The 25,447-nt window shown below is 38.8% G+C and overlaps 1 protein-coding gene across 2 annotated transcripts in view; it reads left to right on the forward strand.

Annotated features, from left to right (window-relative positions):
• The window catches only part of hsd17b4 (hydroxysteroid (17-beta) dehydrogenase 4), a 121,640-nt gene that overhangs the window by 49,702 nt on the left and 46,491 nt on the right, over positions 1–25,447 (forward strand). For both annotated transcript variants that reach the window (XM_072281451.1, XM_072281452.1), the window contains 6 exons: positions 1,429–1,529; positions 2,693–2,926; positions 16,710–16,761; positions 18,982–19,053; positions 20,775–20,875; positions 23,566–23,631. In XM_072281451.1, the coding sequence (XP_072137552.1) occupies positions 1,429–1,529; positions 2,693–2,926; positions 16,710–16,761; positions 18,982–19,053; positions 20,775–20,875; positions 23,566–23,631 (626 nt within the window). The remainder of the gene's footprint in view (positions 1–1,428; positions 1,530–2,692; positions 2,927–16,709; positions 16,762–18,981; positions 19,054–20,774; positions 20,876–23,565; positions 23,632–25,447) is intronic.

The following is a 25,447-nucleotide window of genomic DNA, read 5'->3' on the forward strand; positions in this document are numbered from 1 at the left end:
TCGCATTTCATCCGACGTTTGACAAACCACAGATTCTCCCTCTCCCTGGCAAGGGAGAGGGAGGTGTCCCCCATTTTCACAGCAAGCAGGAGAACATAACAATAGCCCACTGGATAACGGTGTTAAAAGTCCGCTTCATCGCTTTGTTCAAGCTCTGTGTCTGAAGATCGCAAAGACTCTTTGGGCCCATAGCGAAAGATTTTCCAGCCTCCCTGACGACATACGAGTCTCCTGCCATGACACCGACTCTCGATCCGCCCGCCTCCAGAGCCCCGAGATCTTAGGCTTCCGACATGATCGAGACTCTCAGGCCAAACTCTTGGCATGTGGAGTATTGGCCAGTCGTGGAACCCCGAGAACAGGTCCCATTCCTGCAAAGGACCAAAGCCTGTGTGTAACTCCAGATCAGGGTCTGCAAAAGAACCCCGAAAGGGGAAAAGTTAAGATATTAAAGTGGAAATAGAGCTATTTCTGAAGATGCAAGCAAAGGAGTTGCCGTTAAGCGCCATTATCCCTCCTAAGCTCAGCCTATGTATGCACGTATGTTGAATCCCGCCATAGCTTTGCTGCGCCTCTTACCTTCTGTACAATCTAGTCTTTAAACCATCCAATATCACTGTGCTCTTCCAATTCTTGGTTCTTTGTCCTCAGTTTTAATTGTCTGACTGTGCCTTCAGTTGCCTAGGTTTTAAGTTCCATAATCCTGACCTTTAATTCCTTTACCTTTTTTTTTTATGATGCTCTGTAAAAGTCTCCAAATGTTAGTCATGAAGTAATAACTTTTATATGGCTACTGCTAAATATTGTTTACTAACCTCTGGGAAGCAAGGAATTAGGATACTTCATGATTATAGTTCTTTTTAAGATGTACCTAAATCTTGTATCAAAGTTAACATGGAATTGGTTCCACTATCCTTTCCGGCACTTGACGCCTGTGAGTACTAGAACATTGTTAATCTGCTTATTCTATGCTCAGGATTACCTCAGACAATTCTACTTTCTTGCATCGATACTAACTGGATGTTCAGATGTTGATTAAGTGACATTCTCCCCCTCCCCCCCCCCCCCCCCCCCCCGTGCGTAGTTAAGGGGTCAGGGTTTGGTTCTCCTGCTGTTACAGGTTGAGGGGGGGGTTGCTGCTTGTGCAAAGAGAGGGGGGCTTCGGAGCTTTGATGTTTCTATCATTCTATGGGTTTTTTTATTTTTTGCATTTTAATGAAGTAGATGAATTTCAGGTTGTATCTGATGCTCCGATATTAAATGTACCTTGAAACCTTTGTTACTTTGTTCTGCTACTCACTAAAGCAGATATGTATATATTATTTTAAATTGCCTAGCCAAATGTAGCTCACAAGGTTTATAAATGGTAAAAAAAAAAAAAACATGTGAAGTATGAGTTGCAGGTTATGCTCTTGTATTTTGTTGCAGATGCACTTAATGAGCTACTGAACAAGCTGGACACTAAAGAGGGAATCTCCACAAATCTGACCAGTAGCCCAGTGCAGACTAACACGTCAAACATCAGTCCAGTAAGTGCCATGTGTAAATATGTTGCCAAAATAATTATCACAAAGAAAGTCCTTCTATATCAAGTACTTGTCTAGAATATGATCTGTGCATTTTTGTTCTTAAATTTGTCTTTAAGGACTTTGCGACAGAATGCCAAATAATCCAAGTGGTTTATCTCCTTGGAATAGTTAGCTCGTTGGAAAAGGAAGTTTAGATTGTGCTTTATCTTCATGTACGCTACTTCTGTCACCAAGGTATCGAAGAAGAGCTAAATTTTCCTATTACTCATGTCCTAAAGTAAATCAGTATAGATAGTGACCCAAAAGTATTTCAAATCTATAATGGACTCTTCAGATGTATCAAATATATCTTGAATCTCTGCTACATAGGTTATCTAAATTTCTTTGTTCTACTCATTTAGATTTAACTTGCTAAAGAATTCAACTCATTAATTGCATCTCCCTTTTCATTTGCATTCATTTCAAACATTTTTCTTAGTTCCAAGTACTTAAACGTCTTAATGTTTCAGTGTCTTATCCTTGTTTGAGTGCAGGGCGGTCTCCATACCTATGATATTTCATTATTTGAAACTCTTGTGGATGCTGCTTTTCCCAAAGTTGGAAAGCTTCTTTTCAGGCAGCTATGTAATTCTGGAAATTCTCGAGGAGGAAGTCATTCTTGGTTGCTCAGGCACTCAGTTCTTTTTTCAGTTCCTCAGATATGAATCAGTCTATATATGAATGCAACAAGATTCAAGTGGAACACCAAATGGTGAATAACATCTCTTGCTTCTCCTTGATAGTTAGTAACCACTGTCAAATTTTATGCCTCGATCCCCTAGGGTGGTCACCACTGACTTGCCATTTAACTTGGCCAATTGCATAAGTGCGGTAGCTTCTAGTGCTGACCAGAAGCTTGGTGTTATCTCTTTCTTTGTATTTGTGATGTTTTTCATTGCTGTCTGGGACTATTTTCTGCAGTTGAAGACATTGGTATTTAAATGTTTGTAGTCTTTTGCCCTAGTCAGTGGTCTGAAGGGCTATAATCTGATCTAGGAACCCATTAGTAGTGTGATACTTCTGTGCTTCAAAAATTATAGGTGTTTTTTTTCACCCCTAAATCTTTGTTGGAAATTGGTTTGAAAACTGCAGATTTAATCAACCTCAATGTCTTTTTAATACAGGTTGAAGCTATCGGGAAAAAAATGCCTTTGAAGGTATATACCTACAACAATCTTCAGCCTATTCTCTATGCTCTTGGAGTTGGCATGACCACAAAGGATCCAGATCACTTGAAATTTCTTTATGAAGGAAATGAAGAGTTCTGTTGTTTGCCTACTTTTGGAATAATTCCTGCCCAAGGTTCTGTTTTTGATGGTTTTGGATCACTTCCTGGACTGAATATCGACTTCACAAAGGCAAGTCTGGTAGTGATTTTGAATAACCGTTCACAAATTTTTGTTGTTCATGCATAAATTTCCTACAGTTAGTTTCTTGTAGAACCTTGTCATCCGTAGTAATTGTGGGATTTAAGACTTCATGGTATTAAGACTCCACTGTGTTAATATAACTTAGCCAAACTCATTTGTGTTTTTGACGCTGTCAAGATCAAGCATATTTAATCATAATATGTGTAAAACTTTAGTTATGTATTGGTTGTTGAATGTTTCTAGGTGCATTATTCTTTTTGTGTGAAAGGAACAAAATGAAATTTGTCTGTATTTTACTGCCTACAACCCCAGTATCTAAAGTCATTTTGGAAACACTACTAGTTATTTAGCTTTTTTCCACCACATAATTTTCTGTTATTTCCTATTGCTGTTAGGGTCTGACATTAATACTGAAGTATAATTCCATATGCTTGTACCTTTATATAGAACTTTATATAGAACTGCAGGATATAGAACTCCATTAAGGACAAAGCCTGAGGTTGAAATGGAGATTGTAATGATTTACCTGAATTGGTCAGTTTGTTCAGTTAACAGTTCATCCATCTACAAATATGCATCTTAACATGTATAATAATGAGTATATTCATAAATTGTTATTTTGAAGGAAATAATGTTTTTTTTTGCATTGGGAACCATTAGATATCTGATCTAAATATTGGGAAGCCATTTTCTCCTTTACTAATTGATTATTCCACTGATTCTGGAATGGTTGAAAGCTGTGACCATACCTGTTTTCCAAATTGAGATGATTTGCAGTTGCTAATGGGATAACCAGTGATACCTTGTGTAAGACATGATGTACTTAAGGAATGTGATATTAAATATGTAAGAATGAAGATCCGCAAAAGACTTGGCAGGCACTTAGAAACCTTGAATGCAAAAGTTAATATAAATTTGCTAATTTTTTGACAATTTATATTTGTTTTATTGTTTAAGCTTAAGTGTATTTCTTAGAGTTTGCAGAAATGATTTTTGCACTAGATGTTTCATATTGTTTTGTCTGACCAACACTTTGTGTAGGAGATCCTTTAATGCTTGGAGCCAGAGATTAATGTATATAAATTTAGCTGATCTTTAACCATCAGATTCATACAGTAAAGCTCAGTTACATAACATGGAGTGAATGATTCTTCTAAACACTGATTTATCCAACCTGTAGCTCCAGAGCTATCAGTTGACTCTCAATTCCAGTCAGTTTAACATTCTTCAACAAATGTACAAACTTCAATGGTTCCATTTAATATCAGAGAATATATATAGTATACAACCTGAAATTCTTACTCTTCGCAGACATTCATGAAAACAGAAGAGAACCCCAAGAATGAGTGACAAAAAATGTTAGAACCCAAAGCCCCTCTTCCCCTCCCACACACAAGCAGCAGCAAAGCAACAACCCTTCCCCACTTATTTCAACAGAAAGCATCAGCACCCACCAGCCACCAAGCAAGTGATAGCCAAGCCCCCAAAATAAGACCATATTCTGTGGTCCAACAAAATCTATTGTTCACCTGACAATTCAACATGCCACTGGCTATCTCTCTCACTAACAAGGGACAGAGAGGTCCCTTTCCACAGCGAGAGAGGAGACCAACAAAACAAACAGCTCGCTGTTATGATGTTATAGTCTGCCACGTCGCTTTTATACCGAGTTTCTTCCAGGCCACTCCTGGAGCTATCGAAAATGGCCAGTTGGGGAACTTATCTGTTGTGAAGAACCACAGCTGTAGATCATGGACTCTGACACGAACTGCAGCCACCCTGAAAAGGAAAAAAAAGAGACATTAATGATAAGAAATTAAGTTGTGTTGCACATGAACTCAGAGAAGCCATCCTCTATCAACATCTTAGCTCAGCCTCAAGCATGTAGGTTTTTGTCTAGGTAGCATTTCATTTTGTGGAATTAAGAAGGAATGTTTTGTTGGGAGGGTGGGTTGGGCAGTGGGGAGAAGAATGGTGACCACATCATGGTGAAAACCTTCACTTATAAAACCTTCACAAGTCTCCTTTCGGCAGCCAATGGAGTAAGACGCTTGTTGGCGCTACTTTTTCCTTTCACAACTTACTTTCCACCAACAACAGGAATACTGCAGATGCTGGAAATTCAAGCAACACACATCAAAGTTGCTGGTGAACGCAGCAGGCCAGGCAGCATCTCTAGGAAGAGGTACAGTCGATGTTTCAGGCCGACCTTGGCCTGAAACGTCGACAGTACCTCTTCCTAGAGATGCTGCCTGGCCTGCTGCGTTCACCAGCAACTTGGATGTGTGTTACTTTCCACTGCTAGTTTTGTTTAAACTTTGAAGATTTATTACTATTAGTGAAGGATTTACGATTTAATCACGATGGCTGGATCCCAAACTGGAATCGAATTAAGACGTGGCAAAATTGTTTCCAAACCTGAACAAACTAAAAGGAGTCAGAAGAAGTCTCTACTTCAGAAAGAATGTTTTCTCTGATGCAAGATATTAATATCACGATCAGAATGGTGGACACCAAGATTGATAAACTGACGAATGCTAATGAAAAGCTTGAAAAAACCGTCTCTGCTGTCTAGGAATCTTTGAAAAATCTGGAATTTCAGTATCAGACAATTAAAAAGGACACTAATAGAATCGGAAGAGAACTGGAAACTGTGAATCAAGTGATTAATGAACAAGAATTAAAGATACCTACCATGGAAAAGAAAATTTTTGAGCTTTCTTCGGAAATACTGAGAATTAAGAAGAAAACAACTGATCTGGAAAGCAGAAGTCGTGGGATGAATTTACCTATACAGGTTTCCCCCGCTATCCGAAGGTAGAGCGTTCCTATGAAACGGCTCGTAAGCCAGAAGGCCCTAAAGCAAAGAAGCAATTACCATTTATTTATATGGGAAAAATTTGTGAGCGTTCGCAGACCCAAAAATAACCTACCAAGTCATGCCAAATAACATATAAAACCTAAAATAACAGTAACATATAGTAAAAGCAGGAATGATATGATAAATACACAGCCTATATGAAGTAGAAATACTTCCCTACAATCATTGCCTGCACTGTTCTCCGTAGCGAAAATCTCACACAAGCGCTGTCCAGTAACCTTTAAGCTATGAAGCTGCCAAGTCATACCAAATAACGCATAAAAATACACAGCCTATATAAACTAGAAATAATGTATGTACAATGTAGTATCACTTACTGGAATTGGGAAGACAGTGCAGAGCACACTGATGATGGTGTGTTAGGCTGAGCTGTCGGAGGTTGGGGTGGTGCAGTGGCCCCCACCCTCCAGGCTGAGGACCGATCCTGATCCGCGAAGCGTACAGCGGTAGCCGGGATGCACCCAGCACATCTTTAAGAAAAAAGCCGAAATAACCAAGCTAATTAAGTACGTGCCGGGCGGCACCTAATTAATTAGCTTGTTTATTTCGGCTTTTTTTCTTAAAGATGTGCTGGGTGCCTCCTGGCTACCGCTACATTCTCTGCGAATCGGTATCCGTCTGCGGCCTGGGGGTTGGGGTGGTAGGACACTGGGGTGTTGACTGTTTCCATCGGGGCAGGCAGGTCATCTTCTTCTGTGTCTGCCTGCCTCGATGTCGAAGGTCGAGGTTTGTCGTCTGCTGTGGCTGATGTGGAAGGCTTGCTTGACTGCTAGCCTCGCGCATTTTTCTATCATACAGTTCTTTGTATGCACTCAAGCCACCTTGCAAATATCCCCTAAACCGACGTACCCTTCCAAAATTAAAGTCGTACTTTTCTGCGATCATTGCAGCGAAAATCTCACGCAGTTGCTTCATGTTAAGTTCCTGGACGACTTCACTTTCGGTCCATTGGCTACTACATTTGGTTTCGATTGTTATCCTTTCCTCTTCCAATTGCATCTGCTCTTCATCTATCAGTTCTTGGTCTTCAGCATCATCTTTGTCAACTTCCACAAACCAAACTCATTTTGTCCTTACTTCATTCACCACGATTGAAACACTTAATTATGTCTAGCTTTACGCTAAGTGTAACACCCTTACGAGCTCTTTTCGGCTTTTCCAATACCTTAGAATTCATCTTGCGAACGGCTGCTCACAGACACGTGTTTAAGCAATGCTGGCTAGAATGCAGTTCCAAATCCGGGGGTGAGCGGGCTGCTCGGGGCATGCGCTGCTTTTTTCGCACGCTGCCTTTTTTCATAATGGTGAAAACGCCTTCTGTTAGTGAAAACAGGGAACTAATGTAGGTCTTTCGTAACAGTGAGGTTTCGTAAAGCGAACATTCAAAAAGGGGGAGATACCTGTACTGGGTTTGCCTGAAAACATGGAAACCGGTGAGCCACTAAAGTTTTTCATGAATATGCTACACTCACTTTTTAGTGAGATACTTGAAGCTCCTCCAATGGTAGATAGAGCTCACTGAATCCTCCGCCGGAAACCTTCTGTTGAGTTGAAACCTCGCCCACTGATTGTATGTTTGGATTACTTTACTACTAAAGAAGCAATACTTCGAGATGCTAGGAAGCGGTGGAAGCTAATTTATAATGGAGTAGAGATTCGCATAGTTGAAGATTTTGCCCCAGAGGTTTATGCAGAAAGAATTAAATACCGGGAAGTGATGGCTGAACTTTATAAGAAGATCTGTTGCCCCTCTTTGCGTTATCCAGCTCGTTTGAGAATTTCCCTGTCTAATGTTCACCCAAAACAATTTGATTCCCCAGAAGAGGCTTAGAAATTTATCAAGGGGTTTAAGCCTGTCTTGCAAGCAATGTAAGCAACTTAAACACTTAACCCTCGGCTGGAAGTTGTTTGTAGCTGGATTGCTGAAAGATTAATCTGCGTTTTATGTCTGCCCAGACATTGTTATGGCTGTTTTACTTTTTCCTTTAGGATTTGTAAGAGTTTAACACTGGTCGTAACATATTATTTGGTTGGATCTATCTTTTTTGAACATATGATCTATTTTTATTAAATGAATTTAAGATGGCCACTGTTAACTGCGTTTTATTTCTCCTTTAGGATTTGTAAGAAATTAACACTAGTTGTATCATATTATTTGATGGGATCTATCTTTCTTGAATATATGATCAATTTTTATTAAATGAATTTAAGATGGCCACTGTTAACTACGTTTTAACCTCTGTTAGACATAATATCAAAATATTTGGAATTTGTTTACTTTATGTGTTGTGTCTTTAGTCAGGGGTGTTAGCGTATAACTTTTTAAAAAAGAGTCTGCCTATTGGAGACAAGGGGTTAAGGGATTATAGTTTAACATGCTGTCCGCCTATTGGATGGTTTTTGGGCTTTGGGGGGAGGGGTGGGCTATTAGTTTAGGTTTTTTCGACTGGGCAGTCCTGAGAGGTTTTCCTGTCAATCATGTTTTTTTCCCCCTCTGATCAAATCCATAATTTGTTCTTCCCTGCGGGTGTGGTTTGTGCTGGCGCACTAACTTATTTTATTAAACCTTAAGTTAAAGCCTTATTATGGATGTTATTAAAATTAATATAATCTCTTGGAACCTGAATGGCTTGAACCAACCTATTAAGTGTAGAAAGATCCTTAAGAAATTAAAAACACTTCAAGCTGATACTATTTTTGCGCAAGAGACCCATATCCGTAGGGAGGATGAAAACTGTTTTTTTCATTTTGGAGGGGTTTTCAGTTTCACTGTTCATCAATAACTAAAATTAGATGGGTATCTATTTTTATTAATTTTAAAATCCCTTTTGTACTTCTTAATACTGTCACTGATTCAATTGGAAGATACTTAATTGTTACTTGTTTGTTATGTGGTCAAAAGATGGCTTTGCTGTGCGTGTATGCACCTAATGTAGATAGCCCTGAATATTTTAAGAGGTTATTTTCTGTGTTGCCGAATTTAAATGAATATAAGTTGATCGTGGGCGGTGACTTTAACTGTTGCCTCAATCCTTCGATTGATAGATCATCGACCAATCCATGGCTTCCTAACAAGGCTGCGACCTGTATTAATTCTTTTTTACTAGAATACAGCCTGGTTGATATTTGGAGATTTCTTCACCCTAAAGATAAGGATTTTTCTTTTTTTTTCCACATGTACATCATAAATATTCAAGAGTTGATTATTTTTTGTCGGGTATGTGACTGGTGCCTTTTGTTGCTGACTGTGCGTATGACGCTATTGCGTTGTCGGATCATGTGCCCACGAAACTAATACTGAAGTTCCCTGATAATATAAGGAATGCACCTCAGTGGAGATTTAATGCTACACTGCTGCATGATTCAGCATTTGTAAGTTTTATTAAAGAGCAAATTTCTCTATTTTTTGAATTAAATACAACTGAGGATATGTCAAATTTAGCTATTTGGGATGCAATGAAATCTTTTCTTAGGGGACAGATAATGTCATATTCAGTAGCTTTAAGAAGGAAAACTAAAGCGGAACTTTTGGTGATTACTAACAGGATTAAAGAAATAGATAAAGTTTACTCAGTAACACCTAGTGAAGATCTATATAAGGAAAGGGTAGAACTTCAAACACAGTATGATCTGCTTCTGACTTTTTCCATTGAGCAGCAACTTTTGAAATCTAAAAGTCAATTTTATATAGATGGGGATAAATCAGGTAAATTGTTGGCTGATCAACTTAAAGCACGGGTCCCCAACCTTTTATGCACCACGGACCGGTCTAATATTGACAATATTCTTGCAGACTGGCTGACCCGGGAGGGGCGGGGGTGTTCAAGTAGGGTTAAACTAAAGATTAACTATGAAAGGAAGCTAGCAAATAATATCAAAGAGGATACTAAAAGCTTTTTCAAGTATATAAAGAGTAAAAGACAGGTGAGAGTGGATATAGGACCGATAGAGAATGATGCTGGAGAAATTGTAATGGGAGATGAGATGGCGGAGGAACTGAACGAGTATTTTTACATCAGTCTTCACTGATGAAGCCATCAGCAGTATACCGGACACTCAGAGGTGGCAGGAAAGAGAAGTGTGTGCAGTCACAATTACGACAGAGGAAGTACTCAGGAAGCTGAATAGTCTAAAGGTAGATAAATATCCCGGACTAGATGGAATGCACCCTTGTGTTCTGAAGGAAGTAACTGTGGAGATTGCGGAGGCATTAGCGATGATCTTTCAAAAGTCGATAGATTCTGGCATGGTTCCGGAGAACTGGAAGATTGCAAATATCACTCCGCTATTTAAGGAAGGGGCAAGGAAGCAAAAAGGAAATTATAGACCTGTTAGCTTGACAATGCTCCTTTGTCTTATCGTCTTATGGTCTAAACTCACCTCAACATGTCTTTTACAGTTAGGGTAGCCAACTTTCTTACTCATAAATAAGGGACAAAAGTAGCAGTCAAATCCCGGTACACTTTACCCCAGGAAAGACTACAATGACCATGAAGCCTTGCGCGTGCACATGCGTGATGTGCGCATGTGATGTGCGCATATGTGCCGATTTTTCCCCACAAATTGATTTTGCCGCCTTCTTCCTGACTATACTGTATGTACATTATTTCTACTTTATATAGGCTGTGTATTTATCATATCATTCCTGCTTTTACTATATGTTAGTGTTATTTATTTTCAGTTTTATGTGTTAATTTAGTATGATTTGTTAGGTTATTTATTGGGTCTGGGAATGCTCAAAAAATTTTCCCATATAAATTAATGGTAATTGCTTCTTCGCTTCACACCATTTCGGCATGAAAGGTTTCATAGGAATGCTCTACCTTAGCAGGGGAAATACGGGACAAGGGCAGCCCTGTATGGATCAAACCAATTTAGCTCAATATATGGGATGTCCCAGCAAATACGAGACAGTTGGCAACCCTATGTTCAAGTTCAACAGTGTGTGACAGGGAATGAGGAAAAGGTGCAGCTTCCTCACGGCCCGGTAGCACATGCTTTGCGGCCCGGTGGTTGGGGACCGCTGACTCAAAGCATCTATGGCTGGAAGACAGATTTTGAAAATACGAAGAGCTGATAGAACTGAAATGTCAGATTGTCAGGAAATTAATAAGGTATTTCTGGATTTTTACCCTAACCTTTATAAATCTGATTTTCCAGACAATCCTACTTTTATGAATAGATTCTTACAAAGACTGAATATCCCCAAAATTTCTATTCAGGATATGAATACATTAGAAGCGCCTATTAAAGGAGAGGAAATAGTAAGGGCTATATCCTCTCTTCAATCAGGTAAAGCTCCGGGACCGGATGGCTTTACAGTAGAATTTTTTAAGACTTTTACTGAAATACTTACACCTTATTTATGCCAAATTTTCACTGGTTCTATATCCTCTGGGACACTTCCGAAAACTTTCTATGAGGCATCAATTTCATTAATTCCCAAAAAACAAAAATATTTATCAATGTGCCGCTTACAGACCAATTTTCTTTTAAAATGTGGATTCTAAAATTCTGTCTAAGATTTTGGCCAACAGGCTCGAGAATATTTTACCTAAGGTTATTTCTAAAGATCAAACTGGATTTATTAGGAATAGATACTCATATTTTAATATTCAGAGGTTATTGAATATTATTCATACCTCTCCATCTAAAGAATCTGAATGTGTTGTTTCCCCTGATGCATAGGGTAGAGTGGTCCTATTTATTTGAAGTTTTAGAAAGATTTAATTTTGGTCCAGGTTTTATTTCCTGGATTAAGCTGATCTATCAAGCTCCAATGGCAGCAGTTATAACTAACAATCAAAAATTTCCTTATTTTAGGCTATACAGAGGTATCGGCAGGGTTGTCCTCTTAGTCCGCTGTTATTCAATCTGGCTTTAGAACCTCTTGCTATTGTCCTTTGGGACTCCAAGAATGTTCAAGGTATTAAGGGAGGAGATAAAGTGCATAAGGTTTCATTGTATGCAGATGACTTGTTAGTTTATATTTCAGATCCTAAGAAATCTATTCCTTCTCTGTTACTATATTTTCTGAATTTAGTAGTTTTTCTGGATATAAATTAAATTTGCACAAAAGTGAGGTATTTCCTATTAATAACTACTTGGATCAATGCGATCAAATTCCTTTTAGCATTGCTAAAAATAACTTTACCTATCTTGGTATTAAAATTACCAAAAATTTTAAGGACCTGTATAAATATAACTTTCTTCCATTAATTGAATAAACGCAACAAATACTTTAAAATGGTCTCCTATGACATTATCTTTAATTGGTCGAATTAATGCTACTAAAATGATAGTGCTACCGAAGTTCTTATATGTATTTCAAGCAATCCCTTCCTTTGTTCCTAAACAGTTTTTTGATAGAATAGACTCTAAAATTTTATTTTATATTTGGAATAATAAAAATTCTAGATTGAGTAAACCTCTGTTGCAGTAATTAAAAAAGCATGGCTTTGCCAAATTTTAGAATGTATTACTGGGCAACTAATATTTGATATAATTCGTTTCAGCTTCATTATTCAGACATACATGATTGTCCTTTATGGGTAGATTTGGAGAAGAACTCAGTGAATGGGTATTCTTTGGCCTCTTTACTGGGAGCTTCTCTTCCTTTTTTGCTTTCTAAGATTGATAGCTGAGACCGTAATCCCATTATTAAACATACATTAAGAATTTGGTTTCAGTTTCGTAGATTTTTTGAATTTAATAACTTTGTTCTTTCTAGTAAAATCCATCTTAATTATTTTTTTAAACCATCAATTTCTGATCAGACCTTTTTATTTTGGAAGGCCAAAGGAATAATAACTTTTTTGGATTTGTTTATGGGCGATTGTTTAATGTCTTTCACTCAGTTAGTGGACAAATATGATTTATCTAATGCACACACTTTTTCAGATATTTACAAATTAGGAATTTTTTACGTAGTTTACTTCTAAATTTTCCCTCTGCTTATCCACCCAATATGATAGATACTCTTCTTCAGGTTAAACTGTTTCAAAAAGGACTGATAGCTATCATTTATAAATGGTGTAGCCCCCCCCGCCCCCGGCCACCCTCAGGGTCGCACAGCTCGCTGTCGTCTAGGGAAACAGCCTCGGCCTCGCCAAACTGGGTAATAGTTTGTGTGGATGCTGTGTGATGTACCCCACCCCGCCCAAATAACAGACAATACACCAGATACGATTAAATCATTTACAGTTTACAGATATTACTGGAACTATATAATTAATAGAGATTAAAATATAAAAGGAAAATAAAAGGCGCCACACTTATCAAAGTTCAATCTCTTCGTGCACAAAACAGTTGGAGCTCAAGGACCTTCTTCTTCACGCTGCGACCCCTCGGACCACCTCGACCGGCCACCTGGGACCACCAACGGTGGTCGACCAGACGCTTCACACGAGTCCGTCTCCGTCTCCTCGCCGAACGCCCTCCTCGGGGTCCGACCCCATTAGCGGACATCACAGCACCTCGTCCATCCTCTGTCTCGCTCTCCCGCCTTCTCCCCAAAACCTCGCGCATGCAATATCTTCAAATACACCAAAACCATAACAACTATCCCAATTGGTTAATAGCCCTCTGTTATCACACTCTAAAGCAAAACAAGCTGCTAGCGCAAACTTTCTCAGCTTTTAACACAACAAAGCCGCATTCCCCAGATTAACGTAACAAAGACGCCATTTTAATTAGCCTCCGCAGTAATATAAAAGTCGAAACCCCCTTACAATGGTTATTGAATTTGCGAAAGGTATCTAACGATAAAATTCAAGGTGCGTGGGAATTGGAATTTCGAGAGTCACTTTCAGATAATCAATAGGATAAAATTTTTCATTTGGTAAATACCTCATCTATTTGTGCCCATCATTCCTTGATACAGTTCAAGGTAGTACATCGGGCACATATGTCAAAGGATAAATTAGCCCGTATTTTTCCAATATTAATCCTATTTGTGACAGATGTACAAACGTTTGTAATATTGAGGTGGCTACTTTAACTCATGTGTTTTGGTCTTTTATCAAGATAGACAATTTTTGGAAAGATGTCTTTTAAACTTCATCAAAAGTTTGGAATTTGGACCTACAACTGAATTTATTTACAGCAATTTTTGGGATCATTCCACCGGAAGCAGGATATGTTCCTGTTTCCGCTCAATGGATTATAGCTTTTACAACTTTATTGGCTAGGAGAGCCATTTTGCTTAAATGGAAGGACTCTAATCCACCTACTGTTTTTTTATTGGCTTTCCTCCATTATGTCCTGTGTAAGGTTAGAGAAAATAAGAAGTCGGACACTTGATACATCCTTTAAGTTTGAAGAAATTTGGCGACCTTTTATTCAATATTTTCATATAGTTTGATTTATTGCTCTCCCAGTTACTCTCTTGAAACTTCGAATTTGATCAGAAAGTTTTTCTTTTTTGCTTTACTGTCAATATGGGCTGCCCAGTCCCCTTTTTCTTCCCTATATATAAAATTATAAAAGTTTCTTTATCTTTTTTCTCTTTTTATGAAATGATAAGAGGAGAATTGAGAATTTTATTTTTTATTATATACTATTAGATTAATACTATGTATGATCTTGATGTTTATTTTACCTTATATATGTATTGTTATCGATATAGATATCTGAGATAATCCTCCTCTTGTTTGTATATATGTACTTTTTAAAATTAATAAAAAAATTGATAAAGAAAAAAAGAAAGAAAACCTTCACTTGAGACAAGGTAGTGATTGTCCTTTGAAAGAGGGGGACCCATTTTCTGAAAAATTGAACCGGCCGTTCTCCATCCCACTCACCCAATTCATCTGACTGAACTACAGCTATTCTTTATAATCATGTCTAGTTCAACCTAGCTGCCTTGGGCCTTGTCCATTGCATCTTATGGTTTTTGTCTCTTAGAACCATAGAACCATAGAAACTACAGCACAGAAACAGGCTGTGCTGAACCATTTTCTGCCTAATCCCACTGACCTGCACACGGACCATATCCCTCCATACACCTCCATATACCTCTTGTAGGAATTGTTATTTTCAAATAGATGGTTTATAGAATGTGGTCAACATTATTGGTCACTTTTTGATGTCTGAAATATTTCTGTTTAGGGTACATCTTAATTGTGCTGTAATGTAGTCATGCTGCATGATTTTGTAAACAGTTCTTGCACTCGGGTAAGTGCAATGTTGACTTGGGGTTATAGGTCAGAAGGTGGGATTAGCAATGGCCAGAAATGAAGATAGTGGTAGTAGTTAACAGAGTTGAAGGATGTGGTGTACTGTTCGTTTGCAATAGGCTTTGGCTTAATATGAGGGGACAAGAGGAGTATTCTAGAAAGTTGAACCACTGCACAAGTCTGTGGCTTCCTGCACTATTACAATAAGACTGAATGTAACTTGACAAACAACATCTTTCTTTCATTTGAGCACATTGCAATTTTCAGAACTCGATAACAAATTATTCAAATTTGAGAAAACTGTTCTTTCTTTCCATTTGTATCAGAACCAGTCATTTCTGCCAGTCATCGTTTTGGCTTGGTTTTACCCTTTTTTAAAAATTTCTGACCCTTGCTGTTAAGTAACAACATATGTGGTTAGTTAACACTAACCATGCTATTTCTTGTTTTCTTAATATCTTCTAAACTTCTTCTTACTTTAGCTAACTAGTCTATGCTTATCCATGTTTTACCTTCCTCCCCCTTCTTAAAGTATGGGATCATATTTGCTCATTTCCAATCTGTGCTGTCTCCATAGCGAACTCTCTCCCCCTTGAGTTATAGTTCATCAGCCCTGAGGATTTATTTGTTTTCAGATCCATTAATTTCTCCAATACTGTATTTTAGTGTTTCTTTTTAGCTCCTGAACACACTATACATGTTGCTCTGAACTATTTTAAGGGTTTGTTTTACTGTCTTCTTTTCTGAAGGCAGAGTTAGAATATTTGTTTAATTTCCTTGCCATTTCCTTTACCCTCAAAACAATACAAGTGTCCCCTGCTTTTTGAACGTTCGCTTTACGAAACGTCACTGTTACAAAAGACCTACATTAGTTTCCTGTTTTCGCTAACAGAAGGTGTATTCACTGTTACGGAAAAAGGCAGCGCGCAGAAAAAGCGTGTGAAAAAAGTAGCGTGCGATAAAAAAAAATAGCGCACGCCCCGAATAGCCGCTCTCCCCCGGATTCGGTACTGCATTCTAGCCGACATTGCTTAAACACGTGTCTGTGAGCAGCCGTTTACGACATTCCGGCGATGAACCGTTTCATAGGAATGCTCTACCTTCAGATGGCGGGGGAAACCTGTATCTTCATTGTGGGTCTGTAAATAAGTCACTTTACTTTTCTCTAATGTTTTCCTTTTTACTTGCCTGTAGAATTTATTACTGTCTGTCTCTGTGTTAGACAATAGGTGCAGGATTAGGCCATTCAGCCCTTCGAGCCAGCACCACCATTCACTGTGATCATAGCTGATCATCCACAATCAGTATCCTTTTCCTGCTTTCTCCCCATATCCCTTTACTCTGCTATCTTTAAGAGCTCTATCCAACTCTTTTTGAAAGAATCTAGAGAATTGGCCTCCACTGCCTTCTGAGTTGTATCTGTCCCTTTCGATATTAAAATTTTAATGGCCCTTTCCTGGCTTCTGAAACTTCCAGTTACCTTGCTTGCTGCTTTTTTTTTTTGAATTCTTTCATCTGACCTAATATTACTTCAACTTGTTAACTAATAGATCACTTTTGCTGGTGACTTTTTGTGCCTTAATGGTTCGCATTTGTCGTGAACTATGTCCTGATCCACTTGATTGTGCTATAATTTAAAAGCCTGTTTAAGTCTTAACTTCTTGTTTTGCAAGAGATTCACAAATGTGTGTTGGATTTTCTTGATTTATTATAGATGTTACATGGGGAACAATATCTGGAACTATACAAACCTCTGCCAACTTCAGGTAACAGCAATTTTTAGAAAATCTGTTCTTGTTTGAAATTATTCCAATATAGTACCTTTCAGTGAAAAACTAATATCAATACAATAGCTTTGATGGAAGTAGATGAGGATAAGCTGTTCGCTCTATCAGGAGGTCCAGTAACCAGAGGGAACTGATTCAAACTATTCGGAGAAGTACTAAATAATAGATGATTTACATAACAAATGTTAATGATCTGCAGTCATACCATGATGATAGTGACTGTCAAAACTAAATTGAACTTGAACTAAATTGACTATATACTTGGAAAGTAAAGTAGAAGAATGAGGAGGCATCTCATTGACACTTCTCTAACATTGTAAGGCCTGGATACAGTAGATATAGAGAGAATGTTTCCAATTGTGGAGGAGTCTAGGACCAGAAGGCACAGCCTCAGAATAGAAAGGCACCCCTATGGAGTAGAGATGAGAAATTTCTTTTGCGAGATGGTGGTGAATTTGTGGAATTCATTATCACAGGTGGATGCAGAGACCAAATCATTGGGTATATTTAAAGCAGAAGTTGATAGGTTGATTAGTAAAGGTGTCAAAGGTCAATACTGCTCCTATATCTTGTGTCTTAAATGTATTATAAATATTCCTTATAAGCATTAATGATATGCACAGTAAGCTGAATGATCTTTGTTCTGACATTGTATGAAGTCAGTTTTTCCAGCCTGATTTCCTTGAATACAGTGTGAAATCCTTAAAGAAGAAAATAATCATAAATTACCTTGAAAAGACCAAATAAAATCTTGTTTTATTTGAGATTACAGTTAAATGCTATGGCTAAGAAGTTCAATTGCAACAAGTAACACAAAGAAGTATTTGGTAGTGATCATTTGAGTATTATAGTGGTCATGGTACTTGTCTTGCAACTAGAGAATTGATTTTATAAATCTGTTAACTTGTTTCTTAGAACCAAGAAAATTGTAAAGTTGGTGCCTTTCATGGTAGAGAAGCTGCCACTCATCCATGGTTTGGCCAATATTTGATGGGGATCTTACGCTTTGTGAATGACTCTTAAACACTACAGTGGAATTGGAAAAGCTGATCACGTCCAACCTCTTTCTCAATGCTGAACAATTTAGGTTCTCAATGAACGTGCTTTTCAAGCAACGAATTAAGCAATTGAATCCTTTGATCATATTGCAGTGCCTTTTATGCAGTGTATGTGTAATTTGTGATCTGAATTCATGCTTGTACATCATGGCTTAGTTTCTACCTCATACCTTTTGTTAACAACAGTCTATCAATCAAAGCTACTAATTGACCAAAACGTTTTCCAAATTTCTTAGCAGAGCTTTAGACTAAACACAAAGAATTGAATTTTTTCTCATCAATGTGTAACCTTTAGAGCAGATGCATTGACAGTTGCACCACACATACGCATGGACACAGCCATATACTTCTGAGTTCCACCAGCAGATTGTTTCTTGCCTTCAACTCTATTTGCTCCACCACTCACAGATTGATCTCTTTTTAGCCTCTTCCCTCTTGCCCTCTTGTTGCACTCTTGGTTTTATGCAGGCTATATTCCATCTTCACACTTAGCCCTCATACAGGGTTTTGACCTACAATGTTGACAATTCATTCACCCAACCACCTTCCCTCCAAGATTCCTGCTCAAATCGCATTTTGTTTGGTGCTTCAGATTCCAGTATCTGCAGTCTCTTGTGTAATGAAAATTGTCCTTTCACACTCATTTCTCATTACCTTCACAGATATTTCTCCATGGTTGAATATCTAATACTTGCAGTCATCTGATCTTACTTAAATGCAAGTTTTGCTGCTTGCATAATCTGTAATCTCCTGCCTGTTCAGAACACTTCGCCTTTACAAACACCAACCTCCTCACTAAGCTCTCCTGGGTTCTCATTGTCCCTGAAAACTAAGTTCATGATTCTTATTTGAAACATTAATTTCTTCCATTGGAACTCAGCGCACACCTTACTCCCACTGCACTCCGAAATTCTTTATTGCTTTCGGTCAAACATTTTCTTTGTACCTCTTAGGTACTTGTGCATTTTTTCCCAGTAGTTAGAAATGTATGGATTGAAAGTTGTGTAATTAACATTGGTGCTTATTGAAGCTCTGACTATTGATCTGTTGGAAAGTGAAGCTGTTTTCTTAAGCAGCCTAAATATTTTAGAGAAAAGAAGTTTATTTTTTTAAGGCTAACTATGTTTGTTGTAATTGATAGGGACACTGAAATCAGAGGGTACCATTGCAGATATTCTTGATAAAGGATCCGCTGCTGTTATAATTCTAGATGGCAAGTTTCATATCATTAATATTTTCATTTTGTGGTTATTGTATATATTAACTACTTAAACCAGTTTTGCACTTTCTGTTTGCCTTTGGTAATTTTTTTTTCCTTTTCTTTAAGATTGTTTGCTATGTTTTTAATTAATTGTCAAAATGTAAAAACATAGGCCATTCCGTTGGTTCAGATCAATCTTGACTGTTGCATCCTGGATGTCTACATTCAGACGATATGCAAACCAGGGCCATACGATATAGAGAGCAAGCTGTTGCCCGTGCAGTTGGCTCCCCCTCCAAGCAGCTGATGAATCAGAAGGAACGGCAGGGATTGATACAGTTTGACATCAGTGGTGTTGCAGGAGTTGCCAGTCAGCATTGAACTCAACATAGAACAGCTTTAGGAACTCCAGCTTCGGAGTTTTTTTCTTTGAGGTGTACGTCCGAAGTGTTCCCCATGCAAGGCAGCGGAGGTCTGAGATCTGGGTTTTCCTTCTCCCAGATAAGCAGATGGCTGAGAAACCCCATCTGCCCAAAGCAGCTGGTCTTAAGGCACCAGTAGCCCGCCTTCGCTCCTCCTCCTGTAGGTAAAAGCAGTTCTGCTGGGCTTAGTAGCTAAGTCACGTATGAAGGCCAAGAGCTGGGCCAAGAGGTGCTTTGAGACGCACACTATCGGGAGCTTATAATAGGTAGTGAGAATTTATCCCCACTACCCCCTCTACCACAGCTATGACAGTCTTAAGGAAAATATAGTATTACCAATAATAAAAAGGGATATTGGGTGAAAATAATGTTGTTAAAAAGTTCTACTTTGAATATTTGCCCAGAAGGTTACACATTAAAGGCTCCTTATTTCAGTGTTTATCTTTGTACTGAAATAACCTTTTTCATTGGGAAAAATGCAATAGAAACCATATTTGGGTCAATTTGCACCACTTTGGAAATTCATTGAGCACTTCCTTGTGAGATTCACACTTTCTGCATCAAATGCTATCACTTCCCCTTTCAATCATTGCTTAGGAAATTGGTTCATGTTGAGTTGATCACTGAGCACTCCCAGGACATAGACCATAAGCCAAATGAGTGTTAATTTGTTTCTCTGGTATGGGACCCAGCTAATGCAAGCCCTGTTATTTTGCTGTCCGCCCCTGCTACCACAGTCGTCTTGCTGGCTGCAGCCCTGAATTTTCCTTGTTCCAATAGCCCTTTCCCTTCTTCCACTCTCCAGATACAAGACGTCTTGATCTCCAGATAGCAGACTATGCCATTCTCTTGGAATCAATCTCCAGACTTCTCAACCACAGTCACCACCATTAGCTCTCCCATAGCTCTTTGACTACTGGGTTTCACTTTTATTCCACCTTTTCAGCTTTTGAGATCTAGCTTTGTTTTTGCACCTGCAAAGGCAAATGTGAAGTGAGGTTTGCTGTGGTAGACCAACAGCCAATTTTGAGATACTGTCACCTTGTTTGGAAAGCATTTGTATAGAAAATATCTGTAGTATCCTGCAATTGAAAAGAAGAAATGGGGTTAGACCAGCAGGCTGCAGGTTTTTGATTTCCTACATTCTAGAGTCGAAGGGTATGAGGTTATAAAATGCCTTGCCAATTAAACAAATATTAACCTTCTTTGTGTGCCATTAGATTTGTGAGTTTTTTTATTTTCAGTTCAATTACTGAAGCTTCCAGTGGACTGAATATATAGGAAACTGACAGTAATGCTATTTATTTTCAGTTCATACTTACAATGGAGGAGACTTGATCTGCTATAACCAGTTCTCTGTGTTTGTTGCTGGAGCTGGAGGCTTTGGTGGAAAAAGGTCTGGCAAAGTTAAGGTAAGTATGCTTGAAGAATTTTTAAAAATCTCTTCTGTCATGTTAATTTCAAACAATTCGATCATAATAGTGTGTATGTGAGTACAAAGCATGTACTTCCAATCCAAGCACAATGAATATGTGATTCAATTAAAAACTGGCCATACCAAACATGGAATATTTCATAGTAAAATTTGTGAGCCTGTAGATTCTTGAACTGGTTATAAACTATAATCTTTGACTTCTTAAATTTTAGCAGTAACATTTTATCGTCATGAGTTAAAAATCACTGCAGTCACAAGTGCTTGGAATACATACTTGGTCAAACCTGTAATCTGCTTTTTGTTGAGTTTTACCTTCCTCATTTTGTCTTGGATGAGCTGCAGTTATCTCCAGAACTGACATCTTTGGCCCCATCCTGACACAAATATGTGGCCATTGTCACAGGCTGAACCAGAACTTCTACATTACTAGAATCTTTTTGACCCCTGTAATTCCAACCTGATATATATCTATATCTATATATATAGTGTTGGCGCATGGCGAAGTGGACATCGGTGGCATGGAGAGGGGAGACTTACAGCATGAGGCAACTGCTGGTCTTCCATACAATCTTGCCTAGGCCTGTGCCCTGGAAACCTTCCAAGGTGCAAATCCATGGTCTCATGAGACTAACGGATGCCTATATATACTGGCTCGTTTTCTGGTAATCTTATCTGTCGTTTTGTTACCTCACAGATTTGATTATTCTCTTCAGGCTTTCTGTCATCTTGTATATTCCCAATTCTTGCCATTTAAAACTCTGAAAGTGCAGTGGATTCCAGTTAATTAGGGCATATCAGACAGTACATTTTGGTCCAATTAAGTAGCTGCTCCAATTAGCCGAAGTTACATCGAACTAGTTAAAAATGTATAAAAAAAGGCAAACCACCATTTAATTGAGAAACAAATTGTATATTTAAATGAAATACAGAACGAATTAGAACACTATCAATACTGCTGGTTGTTGTCGTATGTCCGTCGGTGACAGGATATCTGTGCAAGACAGTTTATAAAGCAGAAAAGCCACTGGGGTAGTTCTACACTCTCGACCTCAGAAGTCTGGGTCCAGTGGGACAAGCAGACATCACAACTGGGGTCTTCCATGGTTGCAGTGGATGACCGTAACTTCTTCTGTGCCTTGTGGTGTCATTTGCTCTCCATGTAGTTGCAGAGTCTTTGGATCTCCGCTCGGTTCACTGGAGATGACCGTGTGCTAGGATAGGCATGTCCCTATCTGACTGGGGTATGAGAACTGCCAGCTACTGTAACCTGACATGCACAGGACTGATGCTAGTTAGAATATGTTCAGCAACAATATTCTGCCCCAATTAAACGGCATATTGTCTCAAATAAACAAAGGGAATTCCAGCTATTTTCTCGATTTGATTTTTGTTCTTTAAGAGTTGCCCCAAATAAGTGGCTGCCCTGATTAATCAATGGCCCAATTAACCAAAATCCACACACCCCCTCCTGTTCATTCATCACTTTTGTGCATGATGATCTGTGTTAATTGCCTGAATTCCCCAGAGGCTTAGTCAGTCCCTATTTCTGTCACCTCCTCCAGATATATCATCATTTGAAAAGTTGGGATTTCTCTATCTTTTTCATAGGAATCATGGTCCCTAGATATAAATTGTGCCTTGTGGGCAGCCTCGGGAGAGACAAAGTCTACGGGGGATAAATCCAAACAGCAAATCCAGAGTGGAGCCCCTAAGGCGGCTGGACATTATTGAACTTTATTCCAGCAGCTCCTGCGGCCAAGCTGGTGCCAAGCATATTGCTTCATAAGCTTTCCTTTGGTCTGCTCTGGCGAGGCCAAGAGGGAGATTGCCATATCTTCCACCTCAGCTTGTGATGATAGTCATCATCACCCACTGACCTCCAAGTCAGACGGATGCCAACAACAAATAAAACTGATAGCAAGGAATAATTTCCCAACTGCAGGAAAGCACCTGTTGTCTCATTCAGTGGACACCTAAATTAGTTCTGAAGAAGTATGCAGTTTTGCATTTTGGTAGAATAACCATGGTGAGGAAGTAAATGATAAGTATCAGAAGCTAAACCATTTGGAGGAAAATGAAAGGCATTTGGAAGGCATTCAACTGATCCCTGAAAGTAGTGAGAAAAATATGTAAGGTGTTAAAAAGGCAAATTAAATATGGCTTTACCTTTTCCATTGGTTACATTTCCCCACTTAGTTCCATGTAAACAATTCTCTCTTACATGCCGCCACATACACTGTGGTTTACAGCAGTCTATTAACCTGTCAGTCAATATATCCTTGGGTGTGAGAAGAAACCTGAGCACACAGAGGGAATGTATAAACTCTGTATAGACAGCATAGGAGGCAAATTGCTGGAGCTATGAGGCAGCTGCATTGTTGCAAACGCAAAATACTCTGCAGATGCTGGGGTCAAAGCAACACTCACAACACGCTGGAGGAACTCAGCAGGTCGGGCAGCATCCGTGGAAACATTGACTGATTGTTTCCACGGAAGCTGCCCGACCTGCTGAGTTCCTCCAGCGTGTTGTGAGTGTTGCATTGTTGCAACATTGTGCCACCTGATGCATTTCACTCAGTACATATTGTGTGTCAATTATTCATTGGTTTTGCAGTTGAACATTATATTTTGTGAAAACATTAATAAAATAAGTCTTGTTTTGTCCAGGTTATTGTGCAACCTCCCAATAGACCGCCTGATGCTGTAATCAGTGATGTAACTAGTATAAACCAGGTATATCTTTCTTGCTTATTCCAGTTTTATAAGCTTTCTTTCAATAGAAAATCCATTGTAATGAGGATAAATTTAAAATGCTTCTTTGTTTTTATAACAATAGCCAATATGCTTTCAATTCATTATATTTTGGTAATATACTTATTACAGATCTGCCATATTATAGGAGCAGAAGATTGACATTGGAGACTATATAAACATGGAGCAATTCATTCAGTTTTCAACATTAAGAATTCTGCTAAATGTTATGTTGTGGGATGTGTGCAATTGATGGGAGTAAAAATATGGATCAACATGTTGTTTTCTTGTAAGTTAGATGTAACTTAGAAAATAAAAAGAACACAGGGTTACCTCAATTGATTGGATGAAAGGAAATTCGGTCCTTTTGCATTATATGTTGAATAACTCATTGTCTTTCATCCCACTTGTATATATGATTAGAATGTTATTTTAAACCTAAAGTATTCCTATGGTACAGTACTGACTGCATGTAGAACAGCTATTAACATCAAAGCAATATTTGGCATTAAGAAGTCCTGGTGAAACTTAAGTTATCAAAGGGGAAGCATTTCAGTGTTTTGAGGCATACCTTGTCTAAAGAAAGGTGGTTGTGGTTTTTGGAGGTCATTATCTCAGCCCCAGGGCAACACAACAAAAGTTGCTCTTGACAGTGACCTTGGTCCGAGCACCTTCAGTTGTTTCAATGAGATTCCTTCCATCATAAGAGAAAAACGTGAATATTTATTGTTGATTGCATAAATTCAGTGCAACAATGAAACAATGCTGACCTGCATACCCAGGGAAGCCTGTGTGCATAGATTCAGAATTGGCTTGCCCACGGAAGGCAGAGTGTGGTTGTAGATGGAGTGTATTCCGCCTGGAGGTTGGTGACCAGCAGTGTTCTGCAGGGATCTGTTGTGGGACCACTGCTGTTTGTGATTTTTATAAATGACTTGAATGTGGAAGTGGGAGGGTGGGTTACTGAGTTTGTAATTGACAGGAAGTTTGATGGTGTTGTGGATAGAAACTTGTTGAGGCTTACAACAGGGCATTGATAGGACACAGTGCTGGGCTGAGAGGTGGCAGATGGAGTTCAGTCTGAAAAGTGTGAAGTGAGTCACTTCGGAAGGTCAAACTTGATGGCAGAATACAGGGTTAATATCATGTTCCTTGGCAGTGTGTGGAGAAACAGAGTGATCTTGAGGTCCACGTACATAGATCTTTCAGAGTTGTTGCACAAGTTGATAGGGTGGTTAAGGTGAATGGTGTATTAACCTTCATTACTCAAGGGATTGAGTATGTGAGGCAATGTTGCAGCTCTTCAAAACTCTAGTTAGACCACAGTGGTGTATTGTGTCCAGTGCTGGTTGCTTCATTATAGGAAGGATGTGGAAGCTTTAGAGAGTGTGCAGAGGAGACTTGCCAGGATGCTTGCCTGGACTGGAGAACATATCTTATGAGGTGGAGCAAGCTAGGACTTTTCTCCTTGGAGCGAAGGAGGATGAGAGGTGACTGGATAGAGGTGTACAAGAGGCATAGGTTAAGTGAAAAACTAGAAACAAGGTGGCAATGACTAATATGAGGGGCATATTTTTAAGGTGATTGGAAGGAAGTATGGGAGGATGTCAGAGGAAAGTTTTTTTTACACAGGGTGATGGGTGTGTGGTACACGCTGCCAGGAGTAGTGGTAGAGGTAGATATTTTAGGGATATTTAAGAGACTCTTAATAACATTTAGGCTATGTCCTTAATCTCCACAGATCCAGCCTCTTAATTATAATGGTTACACAAGTAAATCAGACTAATGTAAAAAGCAC

The sequence above is a fragment of the Mobula birostris genome, chromosome 17 (genome assembly GCF_030028105.1).
Source record: "Mobula birostris isolate sMobBir1 chromosome 17, sMobBir1.hap1, whole genome shotgun sequence".
NCBI classification, from domain to species: domain Eukaryota; kingdom Metazoa; phylum Chordata; class Chondrichthyes; order Myliobatiformes; family Myliobatidae; genus Mobula; species Mobula birostris.